Source organism: Grampus griseus, assembly GCF_964374135.1.
Source record: "Grampus griseus genome assembly, chromosome: 6".
Taxonomy (NCBI): Eukaryota; Metazoa; Chordata; class Mammalia; order Artiodactyla; family Delphinidae; genus Grampus; species Grampus griseus.
In genome coordinates this window covers 74,627,231-74,646,397 of record NC_139000.1, presented here as the reverse complement: position 1 = coordinate 74,646,397, position 19,167 = coordinate 74,627,231, and the positions used below count along the sequence as shown (strand labels likewise).

General features: G+C 39.8%; 1 protein-coding gene across 2 annotated transcripts in view; it reads right to left on the bottom strand.

Annotated features, from left to right (window-relative positions):
* Positions 1-19,167, bottom strand: part of TEK (TEK receptor tyrosine kinase) — a 102,659-nt gene that overhangs the window by 10,101 nt on the left and 73,391 nt on the right. For both annotated transcript variants that reach the window (XM_082657116.1, XM_082657117.1), the window contains 6 exons: positions 17,208-17,495; positions 15,149-15,448; positions 7,011-7,165; positions 5,265-5,475; positions 2,832-2,942; positions 298-488 (listed from right to left, as the gene is read on the bottom strand). In XM_082657116.1, coding sequence (XP_082513242.1) covers positions 298-488; positions 2,832-2,942; positions 5,265-5,475; positions 7,011-7,165; positions 15,149-15,448; positions 17,208-17,495 — 1,256 coding nt within the window. The remainder of the gene's footprint in view (positions 1-297; positions 489-2,831; positions 2,943-5,264; positions 5,476-7,010; positions 7,166-15,148; positions 15,449-17,207; positions 17,496-19,167) is intronic.

Below are 19,167 nucleotides of genomic sequence, written 5' to 3'. Positions count from 1 at the left end.
CTGCCATGAATGGCCTCTGCTACTGTGCGTTATTTAGAGCCATGCCAAGCTAAGATCGGTGAAGGCTCCTCACCAAATATACATGATGAGAGTCACTAGATAAACATACCGTCAGTGTTGGGCATGAACTTCTACATAAACAGATGGAATATTAGCAAAGATATGAAAGTTAGAAGATTGTAAGAAGGAATTAAGGAAGAGAGAGCGACCAAAAACAAATGTACAAACTTATCTAAACTCTGATTCCAGAGAGAATTTCAGAGGAAAGATGTCCAAAGCAAGGTCCTCAGGACGAACCTGTTTTTGGCTCAAGTAGTCCATTCCCCGGGCCACATCTGCTGCAAAGTGGAGGAGCTGCTGGGAGGACAGCGTGGAGGCGGTGCTGTTAGCGATGGCGAACGCAGGGTCCGTCTCCAGCACGCGGCTCTTGCGCAGGAAGTCAAGGAGGTTGCCGTGGGGGGCATACTCGATGGCCAGGTACAGGTAGCCTGTGCGGGAAGGGAGAGAGCACCACTTTATCGGTAACCCTAAGCTGCTGTGATATTTCTGAGATGTGCTATGATTCTCGGGAAACGCTTATAAACCTCTGTTTTATCGTAAAGTTACACATCTAGTGGTACCAACCTCGGTAATGCTGGGGCCAGGAGGAAGACAAGTGACATCATTCCTGCAATACTTAAAGTGCTTGCTCTCGGGGTTCCCCTCCCCACCTCTACCAAACATAGAGGGCTTCCTGTCACCTACTCGGTGACACTAGTAGAATGAAATCAAAGCATTTGCTTCCAGACGATCGAAGACAGCTAGTCCACATCACCTTTCATTTTTTTATTCAATCAATATTGAATATCAAGAACCTAATATGAGCCAGGCATGTATTCCAATATGAATCTAGCTTTTCCTGACGTTTTGTTGTTGTTGTTGTTGTTGTTGTTGTTTTGCGGTACGCGGGCCTCTCATCGCTGCGGCCTCTCGCTTTGCGGAGCAAAGACTCCAGACGCGCAGGCTCAGCGGGCCACGGCTCACGGGCCCAGCCGCTCCGCGGCACGCGGGATCTTCCCGGACCGGGGCGCGAACCCGTGTCCCCTGCATCGGCAGGCGGACTCGCAACCACTGCGCCACCAGGGAAGCCCGAGGTTATTTTTTTTTTAATCAAAAAACAATGATTCAATATCCATAGCAGAAGGACCCACACCAGGTAATTTCTCTCTCTCCTGCCTTCTGCTCCTCCCTAAAATCTGGAATAAGTCACTATATTGCTGAGTAGGTCACTAGTCAGCAGAGTCTAGTGTCAGGGATTGCATTTTTGCTTACAGAAACCAGAAAACTCAACCTTTTAGGAAAAAAATAAAACAAAATAGTTCCTAGAGGAAACTATGGTGCAGTGTCTTATCTTTATTCCAAATTGCTTTCTCCTTTTTCCTTTTTAATAAAATGTAAGCTGCTTTGATAAAAACATTGATCTTTGGAGCCCATGAAAAGTAAAGTGGTTTTACTGTCTTTTAAAGGTGAATTATTTGGTTTTTTTTTTTTAAATATTGAATGAATTTAAACTTCAAAGATATTCTAAGAAAGTGAAATTCTCAACAACAACAAAATCTAGCACTGAATCTTGTTGTACTATAAGGAAAGATATACTTCAATTCTGGTATGAACATGCTTTCTCACTTCTTTCCTGAATTATAAATTTTAAGAGCCAACCAATAATGTGACGAGAGAGCAAAATTTTAAAAGATGTGCATTCTTCTGTTGTTGTTGGTTTCTTTTTCTTTTTTTTTTTAACTTTCATTTACTGCTGTCCCATGCTGATTACTGTTCTCAGGAAATAGCTCAAAAATAAATGACATTACTTCATTATTTAACCTAAGAGACATGATCTGGCTTTCAGAATTACACCCTTATTGGATCACAGAATGATATATTGTTTGAAGTACCAGTATTTTTAGTTTAATAAATTGAGGAAAAGGAAGTAGTCTCTTTTCCATTGTTGGTATTTGTGCTGCAAAGTCAACAAGAGGTTGTCAAGTTTGTAAATAATTACTGTGTGGAGCTTTTTTGTTGGAGCAAATTTTTCCATGAGAAATTAAGATTAAGCATAGATTTAGACTTACAAACCCAGGTAGCGAGCAGAGGTAAAGCCATGAAAGATTTCTTGTTACCTACTCACTCACAGCTAATTACACGCATTACAATAGGAAATACTCAGTAAATACTTGAATTAATCATATAAGTTGGACTTAAGAGTATGTGTGACATAGGACAGTTGTAAAACTTCAGTGTTATTGCACAGGACATTGTTTTGGATAAAAACAAAGTATTGATCCTATTAGATATAAGCTTATTATTATTTTAACCTAAGCATCACCAGTGCTTTCACATTACAGTAGATTAATGGCATTCACAGATTTAACATTCAGAATATCAGTTCCTTGGGTTTGGAGGGAAAATGAAAAGGTAGGCAACTAACAAGAACCAATCTACTTCACTCTTCCTGGTGCTGAGGGCTGCCTCAATCCACTTAGTAGTAGCTGAGAAAACCTCTGGATTAGCAAAGGTAGAGGTATGTAGGAGCCATGGATCTTTTGGGGCAGTAATAGCTGAACCACATCAGAGGCCAAAAGATTCAGCCTTGGGATCTACCTTCAAAAAGATACTAAATCTCAGCACAATCTATTAATGGGACCAGACATTCAGACTGAAACTGCAACTTAAAAAAAAAAATAGATAACAATCTTACATGACTGTCTTTCCTAATTTCAATATGGAATGTGCCTGTTTTTTTTTTTTTTAAAAAAAAACAATCTGGCAGGAAAGACAGGAAAAGAGCATCTTACCACGATGTTCACACGCTCCTAAGAGATTGATGATGTTTGGGTGGTGTCCAAGTTTACAAAGCACCTCCAGTTCCCCAGCGAAGTCCCTGTGGTCGTCTTTGGAAGCATATTCTGGGAAGAAAGTAAAGAGTACTGATCCCTTTCTGTTACACCTCTTCAGAAACAACTGTCCCCCCTCTGCTTCCCAGAACCTTCAGGTACACTCAGCCACCATTAGGTCTGGAAAACTGTATAGAAATCAGAGATGACTATAATGCAGATGCTTCTTTATTGTTGGGGGCTGTCCTGTACAAAGTAGGATGTTTAGCTGCACCTCTGACCTGACCCACTAGATACCAGTAGCCCAACTGAAAATGTATCCAGAAATCACCAAATGTCCCCCCAGGGGCAAAATCACCCCTGCTTGAGAACCACTGCTCTGAAGTTTTCCTGTTGAAGCTCTCAAATACCCAGGGAAATGATCTGGCTCTTAGACTCTGGCTCTCCCAGCTAACTCTACCGTCCAGAGACAAATATGCTCAGGGATAAAAACAAAGTTGTAGTGAAACATCACCAGTAGTGTACACACCTTGCTTTATTATGATAACTTTACTTTTTTCATAAACCAGTCCTACTGAAAAAACTCAAATCTCAATGACATTTTCATAGAAGTTGCTTGGTAGTCAGGAAACGGTTGCATTTATTTCTGTTCCTTTCATTCCATCTGTCCGCTAGCACTTTGATCAGAGGGAGAACCACCAGTCAGGCTGAAGAGAAAGCTCTTTGGCCAGTGCACAACTGGCTGATCAGCCTTGAGTCGGTGACAGTATGCTATTATGGCTTTTTGAAGAAATAACATTGGGGGAAAGGGTGAGAAGGGAGCTGGTAGCCATGTGCATCCCTGAACATGCTTGGAAATGATGGGGTTGTTTCATATGGGCTAAGGGTACCCATAAGGCTGACAAGTAGGCAATTCCAAGTCAAGGACCCTGTTTATACCACAGGGACCTGAGGGTCAATACCTTGGAAGCATTTAAAAAACAAAGCTCTTTATAATAAGGTTGTCAGTAGCTGCCCTCTTTGCATGCATGACTTTTCCTGCAAAAAGTGTCTGCCCTGGTGCCCTGTTAAGCTATTCTACCTCTTCACATGGGCATGAGATAGACAATCAGCTCAGGTCAGATGCCAATAAACACTGATGCTACCAAGTTCTGCACCCTCTGTCCTCTCACTATTTTTACTGCTTCCTAAAGCTCCCTGTAACTAAAGTAGCAAAATGAAAAAGGGATTTCTGGGTGCTAAGCAAGGGGTGGGTGTGTGTGTGGGTGTGGGTGTGTGTGTGGGGTTAGAAACATTACTGCCTCTAAGCATAAATGATACTGTGTTTATGTTGTTTTGTTCATTTTCTGACATAGTGTTTTCTAGCAATGTGGAAAACAACGATGATTTGAAGAGATTTAGGGTTAATTGTCATCTTAGGCTTAATATTGCCGTCAAAAAGAAGGAAAACCCATCAGCAACCTCAGAGAGCCCTTACTATGGAGCTGCCCGATGAAACTAGTAATTACGTTGCTGGCTCTAAGACGCCACTTTTCAAGCCTATGTGCTGTGAAAGCAACAGTGCAGCTTCGCAGTCATTTCTAAACTGTCATTTCACCCGGAAGAGAAGACAGCTAGTATTGCCAGGGAACAAGTCATTCTGCTTTCTCAGAAGATCTGATTAAATGGATAGGCCCCAAGCAGTCTTTTTTTTTTTCCTTCCCCCAAGCAGTCTTGAACACAACTGGAAAAGATCTAGTTCCTGTGACCATACATCAAGGGTTTTCAAACTTGAGTGTGCAGAAGAGCCACTGAGCAAGCTTAAAAACACAGATGTTTCATGCGCCATCCCAGAAATTAGAATACAGTAGAACCATGAGGGGGAGAAACCCAAGTAGATGCATTTCTAACAATATTTCTAGGAATGTTGATGCAGATAAACCATGAAGATAGTGGTTTGCCAAGTGTGGTCTCCCCAGCCTCAGAATCAGCATCCCATGGGAACTAATTAGAAATCCAAGTTCTGTGGCCCTGCGCCAGACTTACTGTGTCAGAAACTGTGGGGTGGAGCCGAAGAATCTGGTTTTTTAACAAGCCTTCCAGGTGATTCGGATGTTTTGAGAACCACTGGATTAAGAAAAATAATGCTCCCCCAAAGTCAGCAGGGTATGACAGAGAATCTGTATTCTCACAACCCAAGGAATCAAGACAGCAGTATCTAAACAGCTTATGCCTTCGTGTTTACATCCTGACCCTCAAAGGAAACATCACCTTCAGTTGCACATAACAGCTCTATCTGACACCACGCCAATTTTTTGTTTAAAGAGTGTAAGACCTTAGAGGAAAGATTCAACAGGAAGTCAAGCTGTCCCCCCACCCTAGTAAAATGCTGACTCGAGCAGTCCAAGCACTGACCTTTCATTCTCTTTATGGCAGCGTCCATCCGTAACCCATCCTTCTTGATGCGAGCTTTCAGGACCTGGCCAAAATTACCCTCCCCAATCACATCTTGAAATTTGATGTCATTCCAGTCAAGCACTGGATAAATTGCAGGATCTGGATTGTTTTTGGCCTTCCTGTTCAGGGCCAGAGTTCCTGAGTTGAATTGCACAGCTGGTTCTTCCCGCTAGAAAAATAATGGTTTTGTGTCAGGATTTTTCATAATTTTAAGATACATAATACCTCCTGATTGGTACCCACACTGGGTGAAAAAAGAAATACTGTATCCAATTCTAGAATGAAAACGGAAATAGGGTTCATTGAACAGGCCCACTCAGATGAAGTGGCTGCCTATAGAGCTGCATGGGCACGATCACAGGCCTCAGTGGCAAAGCACGCCACAATCAATTAGTTATGTCTGCAGAGGTGAGGGAGGGGAGGATAACAGCATGTATGCCACGAAGTAGCACATCCCTGAGTTAGTCACACTTGAGTTTCTACTCTGCTGTGGAATGAGCCGGTGTTGAGTTCTGATTTGGAAAAGAGCTCAGAGACCTATCTGGGTCAGTCACAGGACAAACCTCTGTGAGAGCTTTGTTTCCTAGCGTCATCTTGGTCTATTCTTGGCTCTTACTCACTCTCTCCAACTTTTCCTAAAGCTCAGAATCTCTCAAGCCCACTCTGGCGCAGACACTGGCCCCAAGATGACTGATGCTTAGAGCAAAACCCAACAGGGTGTCTCCTTTTCTCCTGAGTTTCAGTGGCTGCTGATGGTATCAGGACAAAGCATCAGTACCATGATGCGCTCTAGCACTCTCTACCCCCTTGCTGGTCCTTCCTCTACAGGGACAGCCTGAGTTGAGCCAGCTCTGGCAAGGAGTCGGATTACAGAGCCTCCCTTGTTCTGTACTGAAGGGAATCTCAGGGACTCATGTACAGGAAGGTATACCTCATTTGGAATATGTAATTGTACTCAATGTTTCATATACAGAATCAATAAAGTTGGGTACAGATTAATTTTACAGAGCTTGAAACCACGAACTAGAGAAATGTTCAGGCTGTAGTATAGCAGAGGACTCAACTAGGGTGCCTATAGGTAAAGTAGGATTTTCTAAACTTTTTACTGGTCAAAATTCCTAGATGAAAGAAAGAGGCCATGCCAAGCACCACGAACTATGGCTGCAGACCGAAGGGTGCACAGGAATGGAGATACACACGTATATGTAATCCATACATATAGGAGGGATAATAGAATTGAAAGAGATATTAGAGGTACAAAATGGAAACTGGAAACAGGGAAATGTGGGGAAAACTGGTCTAGTGCAAATCTTCATTACCTATCACTCTGAGGTCTGGTTACCCTTATGCCCATCATTACCAAAAATGTTCAGTTCCTTATATTACAAGATTACCCTCGCTGGTGACTTATTACTAGTATGACTGTATTCTCTTTCTGATGGGGCAGTAGTCCTGCTTTAGGCTTGGTCTCCTGCATACTTATTAAGAGCAACCTTTTCATTCTTAGAATTGTTCTGATTTGGACAAGAAATCATATAGTCATGCTATTTATCTCCCATTTCATAATGGAAGACAAAGAAAAGATGAAACTTGCCTAAGGGAAATATTTGCTTTACAGGTAAAATTTTTGACCCACATCTTTAAAATGAAGGTTCTGCATATATGTGGACTTGCACTTATTACTATTAGGAAGATGAGACATACCACGTTTTGGAAGGCTTGGGCCATTCTTCTTTGGACGTTTGCCCTCTTCAACTGCAACATGATCAGAAAGGCCAACAGCACCGTCAGGCAGGTCATTCCCGCTGAGCCAAGGATGGCGATCAGCAGCATCTTCCCACCTCCGAGGTCTGCTGGGGCTGTGCCAGAGAACACAGGAGAAGGAGCAGGTTAGTCTAGGTAGAGAGAGAAGTCACAGTGTAATGGGAGTGTAATGGCAGCCTGAGCCCAGCCTGAGCCCTGCTAGGTGACCTTGGGCTACTCGTTTATTTTCTGGAACTCAATGGAGATGACTCACAGGGCTGTTCTAAGTTCAAAGAAATGTGCAAAAGGCATTTTTTTAAAATGGCAACATGCTAATCACTAATTGTTGTCCTTTGTTCAACTTTCACTTCCAAGTACAGGCCCAAGCAGACGAACATTACCGAGCAATAGTGAGAATGGCTAATTAGATCTATGACTTTGGGTAAGTGACTAAACCTCCCTGCACAATTTAACCGCCTAGAAAAGCTTTAAAGCTCTGCAACTCTAAAGAGCATAGTGTCTGCTTTGGCTTTTTTCTTGTTTTAAAGAGCTGATGGAGATTTTCTTACTACGCACTCTGATCTGAAGGGCCGGATGCAAGGCCTCTGCATGAAGCACCCTGTGAAAAACTGAAACCAGATGAAGTACAAAGGAAAACAAACAAAAAACAACAATCTGCAAAACCTCTGAAAAAAAAGCCTCTGCACCTGTTGCTTTTGTGGAGTTTGGCATCTTCAGTGGAGGCTCCTATTGCAGGGGGACCTTCAAGATGGTGGAGGAGTAAGACCCAGAGATCACCTTCCTCCCCACAAATACATCAAAAATACATCTACATGTGGAACAACTCCTACAGAACACCTACTGAACGCTGGCAGAAGACCTCAGACTTCCCAAAAGGCAAGAAACTACCCCCCGCATACCTGGCCACATGGCTGACAGGGTCTTGGTGCTCTGGCCTGGTGTCAGGCCTGAGCCTCTGAGGTGGGAGAGCCGAGTTCAGGACATTGGACCACCAGAGACTGCCCGGCCCCACATAATCTCAATTGACAAGAGCTCTCCCAGAGATCTCCATCTCAACACTAAGACCCAGCTCCACCCAACAGCCAGCAAGCTCCAGTGCTGGACGCCCCATGCCAAACAACTAGCAGGACAGGAACACAACCCAACCCATTAGCAGAGAGGCTGCCTAAAATCATAATAAGTTCACAGACACCACAAAACAAACCGCTGGACATGGCCCTGCCCAACAGAAAGACAAGATCCAGCCTCATCCACCAGAACACAGTCACCAGTCCCCTACACCAGGAAGCCTACACAAGCCACTGACCCAACCTCACCCACTGGGGGCAGACACCAAAAAAAAAGGGAACTACGAACCTGCAGCCTGTGAAAAGGAGACCCCAAACACAGTAAGTTAAGCAAAATGAGAAGACAGAGAAATATGCAGCAGATGTAGGAGCAAGGTAAAAACCCAACAGACCAAACAAATGAAGAGGAAATAGGCAGTCTATCTGAAAAAGAAGTCAGAATATTGATAGTAAAGATGATCCAAAATCTTGGAAATAGAATGGAGAAAATACAAGAAATGTTTAACAAGGACCTAGAAGACATAAAGGGCAAACAAACAATACTGAACAACACAATAAATGAAATTAAAAATACTCTAGAAGGAATCAATAGCAGAATAACTGAGGCAGAAGAATGAATAAGTGACCTGGAAGATAAAACAGTGGAAATAACTACCACAGAGCAGAATAAAGAAAAAAGAATGAAAAGAATTGAGGACAGTCTCAGAGACCTCTGGGATAACATTAAATGCACCAACATTTGAATTATAGGGGTCCCAGAAGAAGGAGAGAGAAAGAAAGGGTCTGAGAAAATATTTGAAAAGATTACAGTTGAAAACTTCCCTAATATGGGAAAGGAAGTATCCAGGATGTGCAGAGAGTCCCATACAGGATAAATCCAAGGAGAAACATGCCAAGACACATATTAATCAAACTATCAACAGTTAAATACAAAGAAAACTTATTAAAAGCAACAAGGGAAAAGCAACAAATAACATACGAGGGAATCCCCATAAGGTTAACAGCTGATCTTTCAGCAGAAACTCTGCAGGCCAGCAGGGAGTGGCAAGACATATTTAAAGTGATGAAAGGGAAAAACCTACAACCAAGATTATTCTACCCAGCAAGGATCTCATTCAGATTCAATGGAAAAATTAAAACCTTTACAGACAAGCAAAAGCTAAGAGAATTCAGAACCAGCAAACCAGCTTTGCAACAAATGCTAAAGGAACTTCTCTAGGCAGGAAATGCAAGAGAAGGAAAGACCTACAAAAACAAACTCAAAACAATTAAGAAAATGGTAATAGGAACTTACATATCAATAATTACCTTAAATGTAAATGGATTAAATGCTCCAACCAAAAGACATAGACTGGCTGAATGGATACAAAAACAAGACCCGTATGTATGCCGTCTACAAGAGACCTACTTCAGACCTAGGGACACATACAGACTGAAAGTGAAGGGATGAAAAAAGATATTCCATGCAAATGGAAATCAAAAGAAAGCCGGAGAAGCAATTCTCATATCAGACAAAATAGACTTTAAAATAAAGACTATTACAAGAGACCAAGAAGGACACTACATAATGATCAAGGGATCAATCCAAGAAGAAGATATAACAATTGTAAATATTTATGCATCCAACATAGGAGCACCTCAATACATAAGGCAAACGCTAACAGCCATAAAAGGGGAAATGGACAGTCACACAATAATAGTAGGGGACTTTAACACCCCACTTTCACCAATGGAGAGATCATCCAAAATGAAAATAAATAAGGAAACACAAGCTTTAAATGACACATAGACAAGATGGACTTAATTCATATTTATAAGAGATTCAATCCAAAAAAAACAGAATACAGTTTCTTTTCAAGGGCTCATGGAACATTCTCCAGGATAGATCATATCTTGGGTCACAAATCGAGCCTTGGTAAATTTAAGAAAACTGAAATCCTATCAAGTATCTTTTCTGACCAAAATGCTATGATATCAATTACAGGGAAAAAACTGTAAAAAATACAAACATATGGAGGGTAAACAATACACTACTAAATAATCAAGACATCACTGAAGAAATCAAAGAGAAAATCAAAAAATACCTAGAAACAAATGACAATGAAAACACGATGACACAAAACCTATGGGATGCAGCAAAAGCAGTTCTAAGAGGGAAGTTTATAGCAATACAATACTACCTGAAGAAACAAACAAAAAAAAATCTCAAATAAACAACCTAATCTTACAACTAAAGCAATGAGAGAAAGAAGAACAAAAAAACCTCAAAGTTAGCAGAGGGAAAGAAATCATAAAGATCAGATAAGAAATAAATGAAAAAGAAATGAAGGAAACGAGAGCAAAGATCAATAAAACTAAAAGCTGGTTCTTTGAGAAGATAAACAAAATAGATAAACCATTAGCCAGACTCATCAAGAAAAAAAGGGAGAAGACTCAAATCAACAGAATTAGAAATGAAAAAGAAGTAACAACTGACACTGCAGAAATACAAAGGATCATGAGAGATTACTACAAGCAACTATGTGAATAAAATGGACAACCTGGAAGAAATGGACAAATTCTTAGAAAAGCACAATCTTCCGAGACTGAACCAGGAAGAAATAGAAAATATAAACAGACCAATCACAAGCACTGAAATTGAAACTGTGATTAAAAATCTTCCAACAAACAAATGCCCAGGACCAGATGGCTTCACAGGTGAATTCTATCAAACATTTAGAGAAGAGCTAACACCTATCCTTCTCAAACTATTCCAAAATATAGCAGAGGGAGGAACACTCTGAAACTCATTCTATGAGGCCACCATCACCCTGATACCAAAGCCAGACAAAGATGTCACAAAAAAAGAAAACTACAAGCCAATATCACTGATGAAAATAGACGCAAAACTCCTCAACAAAATACTAGCAAACAGAATCCAACAGCACATTAAAAGGATCATACACCATGATCAAGTGGGGTTTATCCCAGGAATGTAAGGATTCTTCAATATATGCAAATCAATCAATGTGATACACCATATTAACAAATTGAAGGAGAAAAACCATATGATCATCTCAATTGATGCAGAAAAAGCTTTCAACAAAATTCAACACCTATTTATGATAAAAACTCTCCATAAAGTAGGCATAGAGGGAACCTACCTCAACATAATAAAGGCCACATATGACAAACCCACAGCCAATATTGTCCTCAATGGTGAAAAATTGAAACCATTTCCACTAAGATCAGGAAAAAGACAAGGTTGCCCACTCTCACCACTATTATTCAACATAGTTTTGGAAGTTTTAGCCATAGCAATCCAAGAAGAAAAAGAAATTAAAGGAATCCAAATCAGAAAAGAAGTAAAGCTGTCGCTGTTTGCAGATGACATGATACTATACATAGAGAATCCTAAAGATGCTACCAGAAAACTACTAGAGCTAATCAATGAATTTGGTAAAGTAGCAGGATACAAAATTAATGCACAGAAATCTCTTGGACTCCTATACACTAATGATGAAAAATCTGAAAGGGAAATTAAGGAAGCACTTCCATTTACCATTGCAACAAAAAGAATAAAATAACTAGGAATAAACCTACTTAAGAAGACAGAAGACCTGTATGCAGAAAACAATAAGACACTGATGAAAGAAATTCAAGATGATATAAACAGATGGAGAGATATACGATGTTCTTTCATTGGAAAAATCAACATTGTGAAAATGACTATACTACCCAAAGCAATCTACAGATTCAGTGCAATCCCTATCAAACTACCAATGGCATTTTTCACAGATCTAGAACAAAAAATTTCACAATTTGTATGTAACCACAAAAGACCCCTAACAGCCAAAGCCATCTTGAGAAAGGAAAAAAGGAGCTGGAGCAATCAGGCTCCCTGACTTCAGACTATACTACAAAGCTACAGTAATCAAGACAGTATGGTACTGGCACAAAAACAGAAATATAGATCAATGGAACAGGATAGAAAGCCCAGAGATTAACCCATGCACATATGGTCACCTTATCTTTAATAAAGGAAGCAAGAGTATAAAATGGAGAAAAGATACCCTCTTCAATAAGTGGCACTGGGAAAACTGGACAGGTACACATAAAAGAATGAAATTAGAACACCATACACAAAAATAAACTCAAAATGGATTAAAGACCTAAATGTAAGGCCAGACACTATAAAACTCTTAGAGGAAAACATAGGTAGAACACTCCATGACATAAATACAGCAAGATCCTTTCTGACCCACCTCCTAGAGAAATGGAAATAAAAACAAAAATAAACAAATGGGACCTAAGGAAACTTCAAAGCTTTTGCACAGCAAAGGAAACCATAAACAAGACGAAAAGACAACCCTCAGAATGGGAGAAAATATTTGCAAATGAAGCAACTGACAAAGGACTCATCTCCAAAATATACAAGCAGCTCATGTAGCTCAATATCAAAAAAACAAACAACCCAGTCCAAAAATGGGCAGAAGACCTAAGTAGACATTTCTCCAAAGAAGATATACAGATTGCCAATAAATACATGAAAGGATGCTCAACATCACTAATCATTAGAGAAATGCAAATCAAAACTTCAATGAGGTATCACCTCACACTGGTCAGAATAGCCATCATCAAAAAATCTAGAAACAAGAAATGCTGGAGAGGGTGTGGAGAAAAGGGAACCCTCTTGCACTGTTGATGGGAATGTAAATTGATACAGCCACTATGGAGAATAGTATGCAAGTTCCTTAAAAAATGAAAAATAGAACTACCATATGACCTGGCAATACCACTACTGGGCATATACCCTGAGAAAACCATAATTCAAAAAGAGTCATGTACCACAATGTTCATTGCAGCTCTATTTACAATAGCCAGGACATGGAAGCAACGTAAGTGTCCATCAACAGATGAGTGGATAAAGAAGATGTGGCACATATATGCAATGGAATATTACTCAGCCATAAAAACAAACAAACGAGAGTCTGTCATACAGAGTGAAGTAAGTCAGAAAGAGAAAAACAAATACCGTATGCTAACGCATATATATGGAATCTAAAAACAAAATTGTTTTGATGAACCTAGGAGCAGGACAGGAATAAAGATGTAGATGTAGAGAATGGACTTGAGGACATGGGGAGGGGGAAGGGTAAGCTGGGGCGAAATGAGAGAGTAGCCTTGACATATATACACTACCAAATATGAAATAGATAGCTAGTGGGAAGCAGCTGCATAGCACAGGGAGATCAGCTTGGTGCTTTGTGACCACCTAGAGGGGTGGGATAGGGAGGGTGGAGGGAGACACAAGAGGGAAGCGATATGGAGATATATATATTCATATAGCTGATTCACTTTGTTATACAGCAGAAACTAACACAACATTGTAAAGCAATTATACTACAATAAAGATGTTAAATAAAAAAGCTGATAGAGAAAACCTGAGGATACCAATGGGACAAAGAAAGAAGGAAGGAAAGAAGAGAGAGAGAGGAAAAACCATTAAGTTTTGGGCTCAGGTCAAAATAAACTATTAAAGACTATGGTATAACCCCTCCACTTCTTTCCCTTATTTAAATTCAAATAAAGATAAATTCAATGTATTTTTATGAGAAACAGCATGTAGAGCATGATCCTATCTTTTAATAATTATTCTTTTGTGATTAGCTACCTTTCCTTCTATCTCTGTTTTATACGTGCATAAAGAGATGTCTGAAATGGAATGATGAGGGTTGTTTAGTTTTGTTACCTCTTGTCTTAAAATTTTTCTCTTAGTGTTTTATTTATAACTTGGATTTAGGGCCTGTACATGTTTTACCAAAACACAAGTAACTATTGAAATTATGCATTTATTAAGAGTGTCAGGTGAAAACTATTGAATACAATTCTCTATAACTGGCAGACCCATCATTCCTTGCATATTTCAAACATGTTCCAAAGAATCAGCACTGAGAACAGGGCTTGCTTGGTTTTATTTCTTAAGCCCTAGGTAGGTCCCAAGAGAACCAAGAAGTTTTTAGTGCTATAACATTTTCTGTAAAAATACTCTGGTCTGAATTATAAATTTGCAGAAATCACCATTTTCCTCTAATGTCCCTCTAGCTACATTCCCTTGCACAAGCTGTATAGCACAGAGGGCAAGGAAGTGCAATTTCAGACAGACCTCAGAGGGAAGGCTCTCCAGGAGCTGCAGTTCTTCCCACCCCCGGGGTCCTCTTTCACTAATTACATTCAACAGGTTTTACCAATCACAAACACTGGAGAGGATGAAGAGGTACAACCCTCCAGTTATGAAATAAATAAGCCACGGGGATGTAATATACAGCATATGGAATGTAGTCAATCTTATTGTAATCGCTTTGTATGGAGACAGATGGTTACTAGCTTTATTGTGGTGATCATTTCATAATATATGCAAATGTCAAATCACTATGTAGTGCTCTTGAAACTAACATAATATTGTACATTACATCAACTATATTTCAATTTCAAAAAGTCTCAAACACTGGGCCTCGTGTGCTTGGCACTCTGAGTGATCTCTATCTCAAAGAGCTTATTCTCTCTGGAGTGGGGGTTAACGGTGGATGTGGAGACATCACAACCTGGATCTGAAAAGTAAAAGAAAACTTGGACTACCATAGTGTCATCCAAGCTAAAAGAGGGTTCGTTCTGAGAAAGAGTGGAGTGTGGTTCCTGGAGCGCCCACTGCACCACGCAGGGCTGTCTCCACTAAGCTGGGTCCTCTGTTTTCCTTCTGCATGGAATCACATTCATATCCCTCAGAGCTTCAGTTGCTGGATGGGGAGTGCTGATGGGCTAAGTTCACCTAAGTTTTCATGATAGATAACAGATCAACGGGTTATCCTTCCAAGGGGCATTTTCATTCCAAGGACCTCTTTAGAGATGGTGACGCCTACCAGCCCAATTATGTCACATGATGCGAATATGGGGTAAATATCGTAAGACAGTGGGGCTTTTCTGATACTCTCCAGAAATAATTCTATGTAAATACCTGTCCACTCTACCAACCTTGAGATTCAGAAAGAGTCATCAGTTCATGAGAAAAGGTTGGATTGCTTGACCCTATGTTGTTCTCTGCAAAGATGTCCACCTGGTAAGCTGTTTGGGGCTCTAGGCCCTTGAGCTGATACTGGGTGATGGTGGCATTCTTGATCTTCACATCAATGTGCTGGTCTTCATTCTTGCCCTGAACCTTGTAACGGATGATAATAGAAGAAATAGAATAGCCATCCAGGATTGTCCAAGAGATCACAGCTGAGGAGTCTGTGATGTTGGAAATCTTGATGTTTTCTGGTTGAGGAGGAAGAACTAGAAATTTAAAACAAACAAACAACATATTACTTAAGATATATTACCATCTCTTTGATTATTATGCTTCTGAGAGAGAGTTAATATCAGCTCATAAACCATGAATGGCTAGTAAGTGTTATCTCAGAGGGTAACTCCAATCAGTTGGTAGTGGACTCGACGCAGACTTGAAAAGTGGCTGCAGACAGGAAAATGGCAACACACACACATCACATATTTGCCATCCTTAAACTAAATTAAGACCTCGGAAATTCTGTTACTCCACAAACTGCTATTACACTGTTTTTGATACTGAGGAAAACAGAAAAATGTTGAGAGCTGACATTTATATAGGCCCTTCCATATAGTAACTCATTGACTCCTCATAACAATCTCACTGTAAGTATTGAGGCTCAGAGAGGTTAAGTGACTTGGCTGAGGTCACACAGCTTTTAAGAAATAGATTCAAGTAGAAGAAATAAGATTCCTATTAGTCTGTAGTTAGCCACTGGTCCATAGGGTCTGTCCGTGTTAAGCACTTGTTAGAAAATATGTTAAGCACTTAGCAGACATATTCAAAAAGCAAGATGGAGACTATATATGCATGTGCACACTTATGGATGTACTTAATGTATTAAAAGTATACAACATTGAATGGAAAGATACATAATAAACTCATAATTTTGGTTGTCTCGGGGGAGAGGGGGAGAGAATTAGATTGGGGATGATGGTCAAAGAGGATTTTGATATATCTGTATTGTGGAATTACTTCCACAAAAAGGCTGAAAGCAAATATGACAAAATGTTAAGAGTTGTTAATTCTGTGTGGTAGAAATGTAGGTTTTTGTTGTATTATTCTCTGCATTGTCCTATAACTTCTAAATGTCAGGATTTTTTTAAAGATGAAGAAGACATCCCTAAACACAGACAAAACCGTTGAGACTTCCACATGTTATGGATAAAAGAAGAGAGTGCCTGGAAAAACAAGAGCCAATTTACACACCTGTTACTGGGGAGGTGGCAACTCAGCTGCAGACAAGAACCTCAGACTTTGGGATTTGACAAGAGACCACAGGATCCTAGCATAAGTGACGGGTTGGTGTGACCCAGAAACACCTAGTCTTTCCAAGGACTCCAAAATGCACAGACAGTTCTAATGCAGTGAATCAAAATAGAACTCTCTGGCTCATGACGAAAAAGCTTTCAATTCTACAAAGAAACCCTAGAAGTTCCAACTAATTTTTAATGACCAATATGAGATTGAGAGAAGCCTGAACTGAAGAATATTTTGAAAGAAAAGTTGTTTTATTACTCTCAAATATATATTACTCTCAAGTATATATATATACTGTAATGCCAAGAATTGTCTGTTTTGAAGAGTTTTTCAAGCAGAGTTCTTTGGCTTTTAAGATTAGATGAATTAGATGAATCATCATCTGTGTGCAACAATCCTAAAAACTGTCATATAACAGATTCAACAAGCCCTAGAAAACCTTATTCATGTTATTAATTTACTTAATAAGTAACTCTATAGAAAGGAAAGGTAAACTTTAGCACAGTCCTGCCTGAATTATCACAAATCCAAACACATGAAGCGTTCGTATATATTACAGGTTGCTAAAATGATTTGATGTGTTGGTGAGGGGCACTAATGAGCCTCCATTCACAACTAACTACCTTTTATGGTTTCTAAGAAGCAGACTTGAAGTGACGGGAGCTAAGACTAATGGCAGCAGCCAAGTGTCATTCAGGCAAGGCTGGGGCATCATGAGGTACTTACTGTCGCTGAGGGTCCAAGCGATGAGATTTTCGCTCCATTCCCCCTGGGCCTTGGTGTTGACTCTGGCTCGGACTATGTACTGCTCCCTGGGCTGTAAATTGTTAAGGAGCACTGAAGTCAGGTTGCCTGGCACTTTAATATTCTGCTGATCACTATTCATTAGCACAGACCTCCTCTCAACTTCAACATAAAAGTCATCTTCTGAGCTTGGAAATATGGGTTGCCAGGTCAAATTTAGAGTGGTCTGACTTTTTGGTAGGAGACTGAGACCTCTTGGAGGAGGAAGACCTAGGAGAAACCAGAATAATCATTGTTTTTATATAGGGTGAAGGTAACAACAGCCCCAAAGGACAGCTTTATAGGATAACCCTGGCTCCTAGAATAATATACACTTTCACAAGCTATCAAAGAAACACATGCTAGCAGCCATGTAATACTTTTCCTTTTTCCTACCAGAATAGCAAAGCTTTAAAATATTCTAGTACGTAGCTTGAGTAATTGTAAGACAGGAATACAACCCCTTTGAAGGACAACTTGGGAATATTTTTCAAGAGCTCTAGAAATGATCATATACTTTGGGAGTATAGTCTGACTACCAAGGATTTATCCTGAAGAAACAACTCAAAGGAAACGAAAAGCTAGGTGCATGAAGATGTCCATTACAACATTATTTATAATAACAGACAATCATAAGAAACCAAAATGCTCAAAATAGGAAAATGCTTTAATAAATTATGATATAGCCATCCAAGGGATTAAGAGTTTATTGGAAAAAGTACAAAAGCCCCTCCAAAACTTAAAACACACGAGAAAAATCTCTGCTTACCACTTGGTAAAAACCATGTCTACAGCTGGCAAAAAAGGAAGGAAACTGATAAAAATGGAAACACTGGATTTGCCAAGGTTCTGGGGTTGTAGGTTCAGTGTTTCTGTTCCCATTTTGAGTAATATATTTTAAAGCAATTTCAGGGTTACTTCCCCTTAGCAAGGACAATTTCAGACATGACAACGCTGTGATGGCTAGGCCAGGCCTCGCACTGCTCTGATCACATCAAGGTTTGACTCTGACCACACGCCAATTCTGACCCCAAGAGCCTGGGCTACCAGAGAGGTAACTGAATAGAAACAATATGGGTTTTGAAATCAAAGAGGCAGGAGCATGCCCCTTTAGTTTTGTGACCTTGGGAAAATTCATAACCTCTCCGAGTTCACATGTAGCATGAAATGAAAATACTCATCTTCCAGACTCAGGAGGAGAAATGAGATAGTGAAGGTGAAAATGCTTGGAAGGTGTTAGGGGCTCTGTCAACATTTTCTCTCTCTCTTCCTTCCTTCCTTCATAAAATATATTGGGCCAATGGACAGTGGAGGAATCTGTAAATTTTCAGTTAATAATAGTATATTGATATTTTAAACTTCAGATATAAAGTATTTTCAAAACATAGAATAGTGATCCTCTACTCATGTATTCTTGGTGGGGACATTATTGCCCCTAAGGGGGCAAAAATTGGTTCTTGGGGTATGAGAAAATTTTAGATAATGACAATTGTTTATGAAGGGCCACAATATATAAACAGATCTGTGGTATTACAATCCATGGCAGAAGAGACATTAAGACAAAATAGAGATTTTGTCTTAAGGACAAAACTATCTAAGAAGTTCTTTAGAGGATGATAATTTAAAAAATTACAATAAGATAAAGAATCTGAAAAAGAATGAATATACGTATAACAATCACTTTGCTGTACACCTGAAACTAACACAACATTGTATATCAACTATATTCCAATAAAATGAAAAAAAAGTTTAAAAAAATTAAAAAATAAAATAAAAAGGTTGAGAAACTTGGTTAGAGGTGAGAGGAAGGGTCTGTTTCCACCCAATGGGAGAGGGACTCTCACTGGTCAGTTCTGACCACCCTTAGATGTGGGAGAACCAGTCATCAGGTCCTGCCACCTGC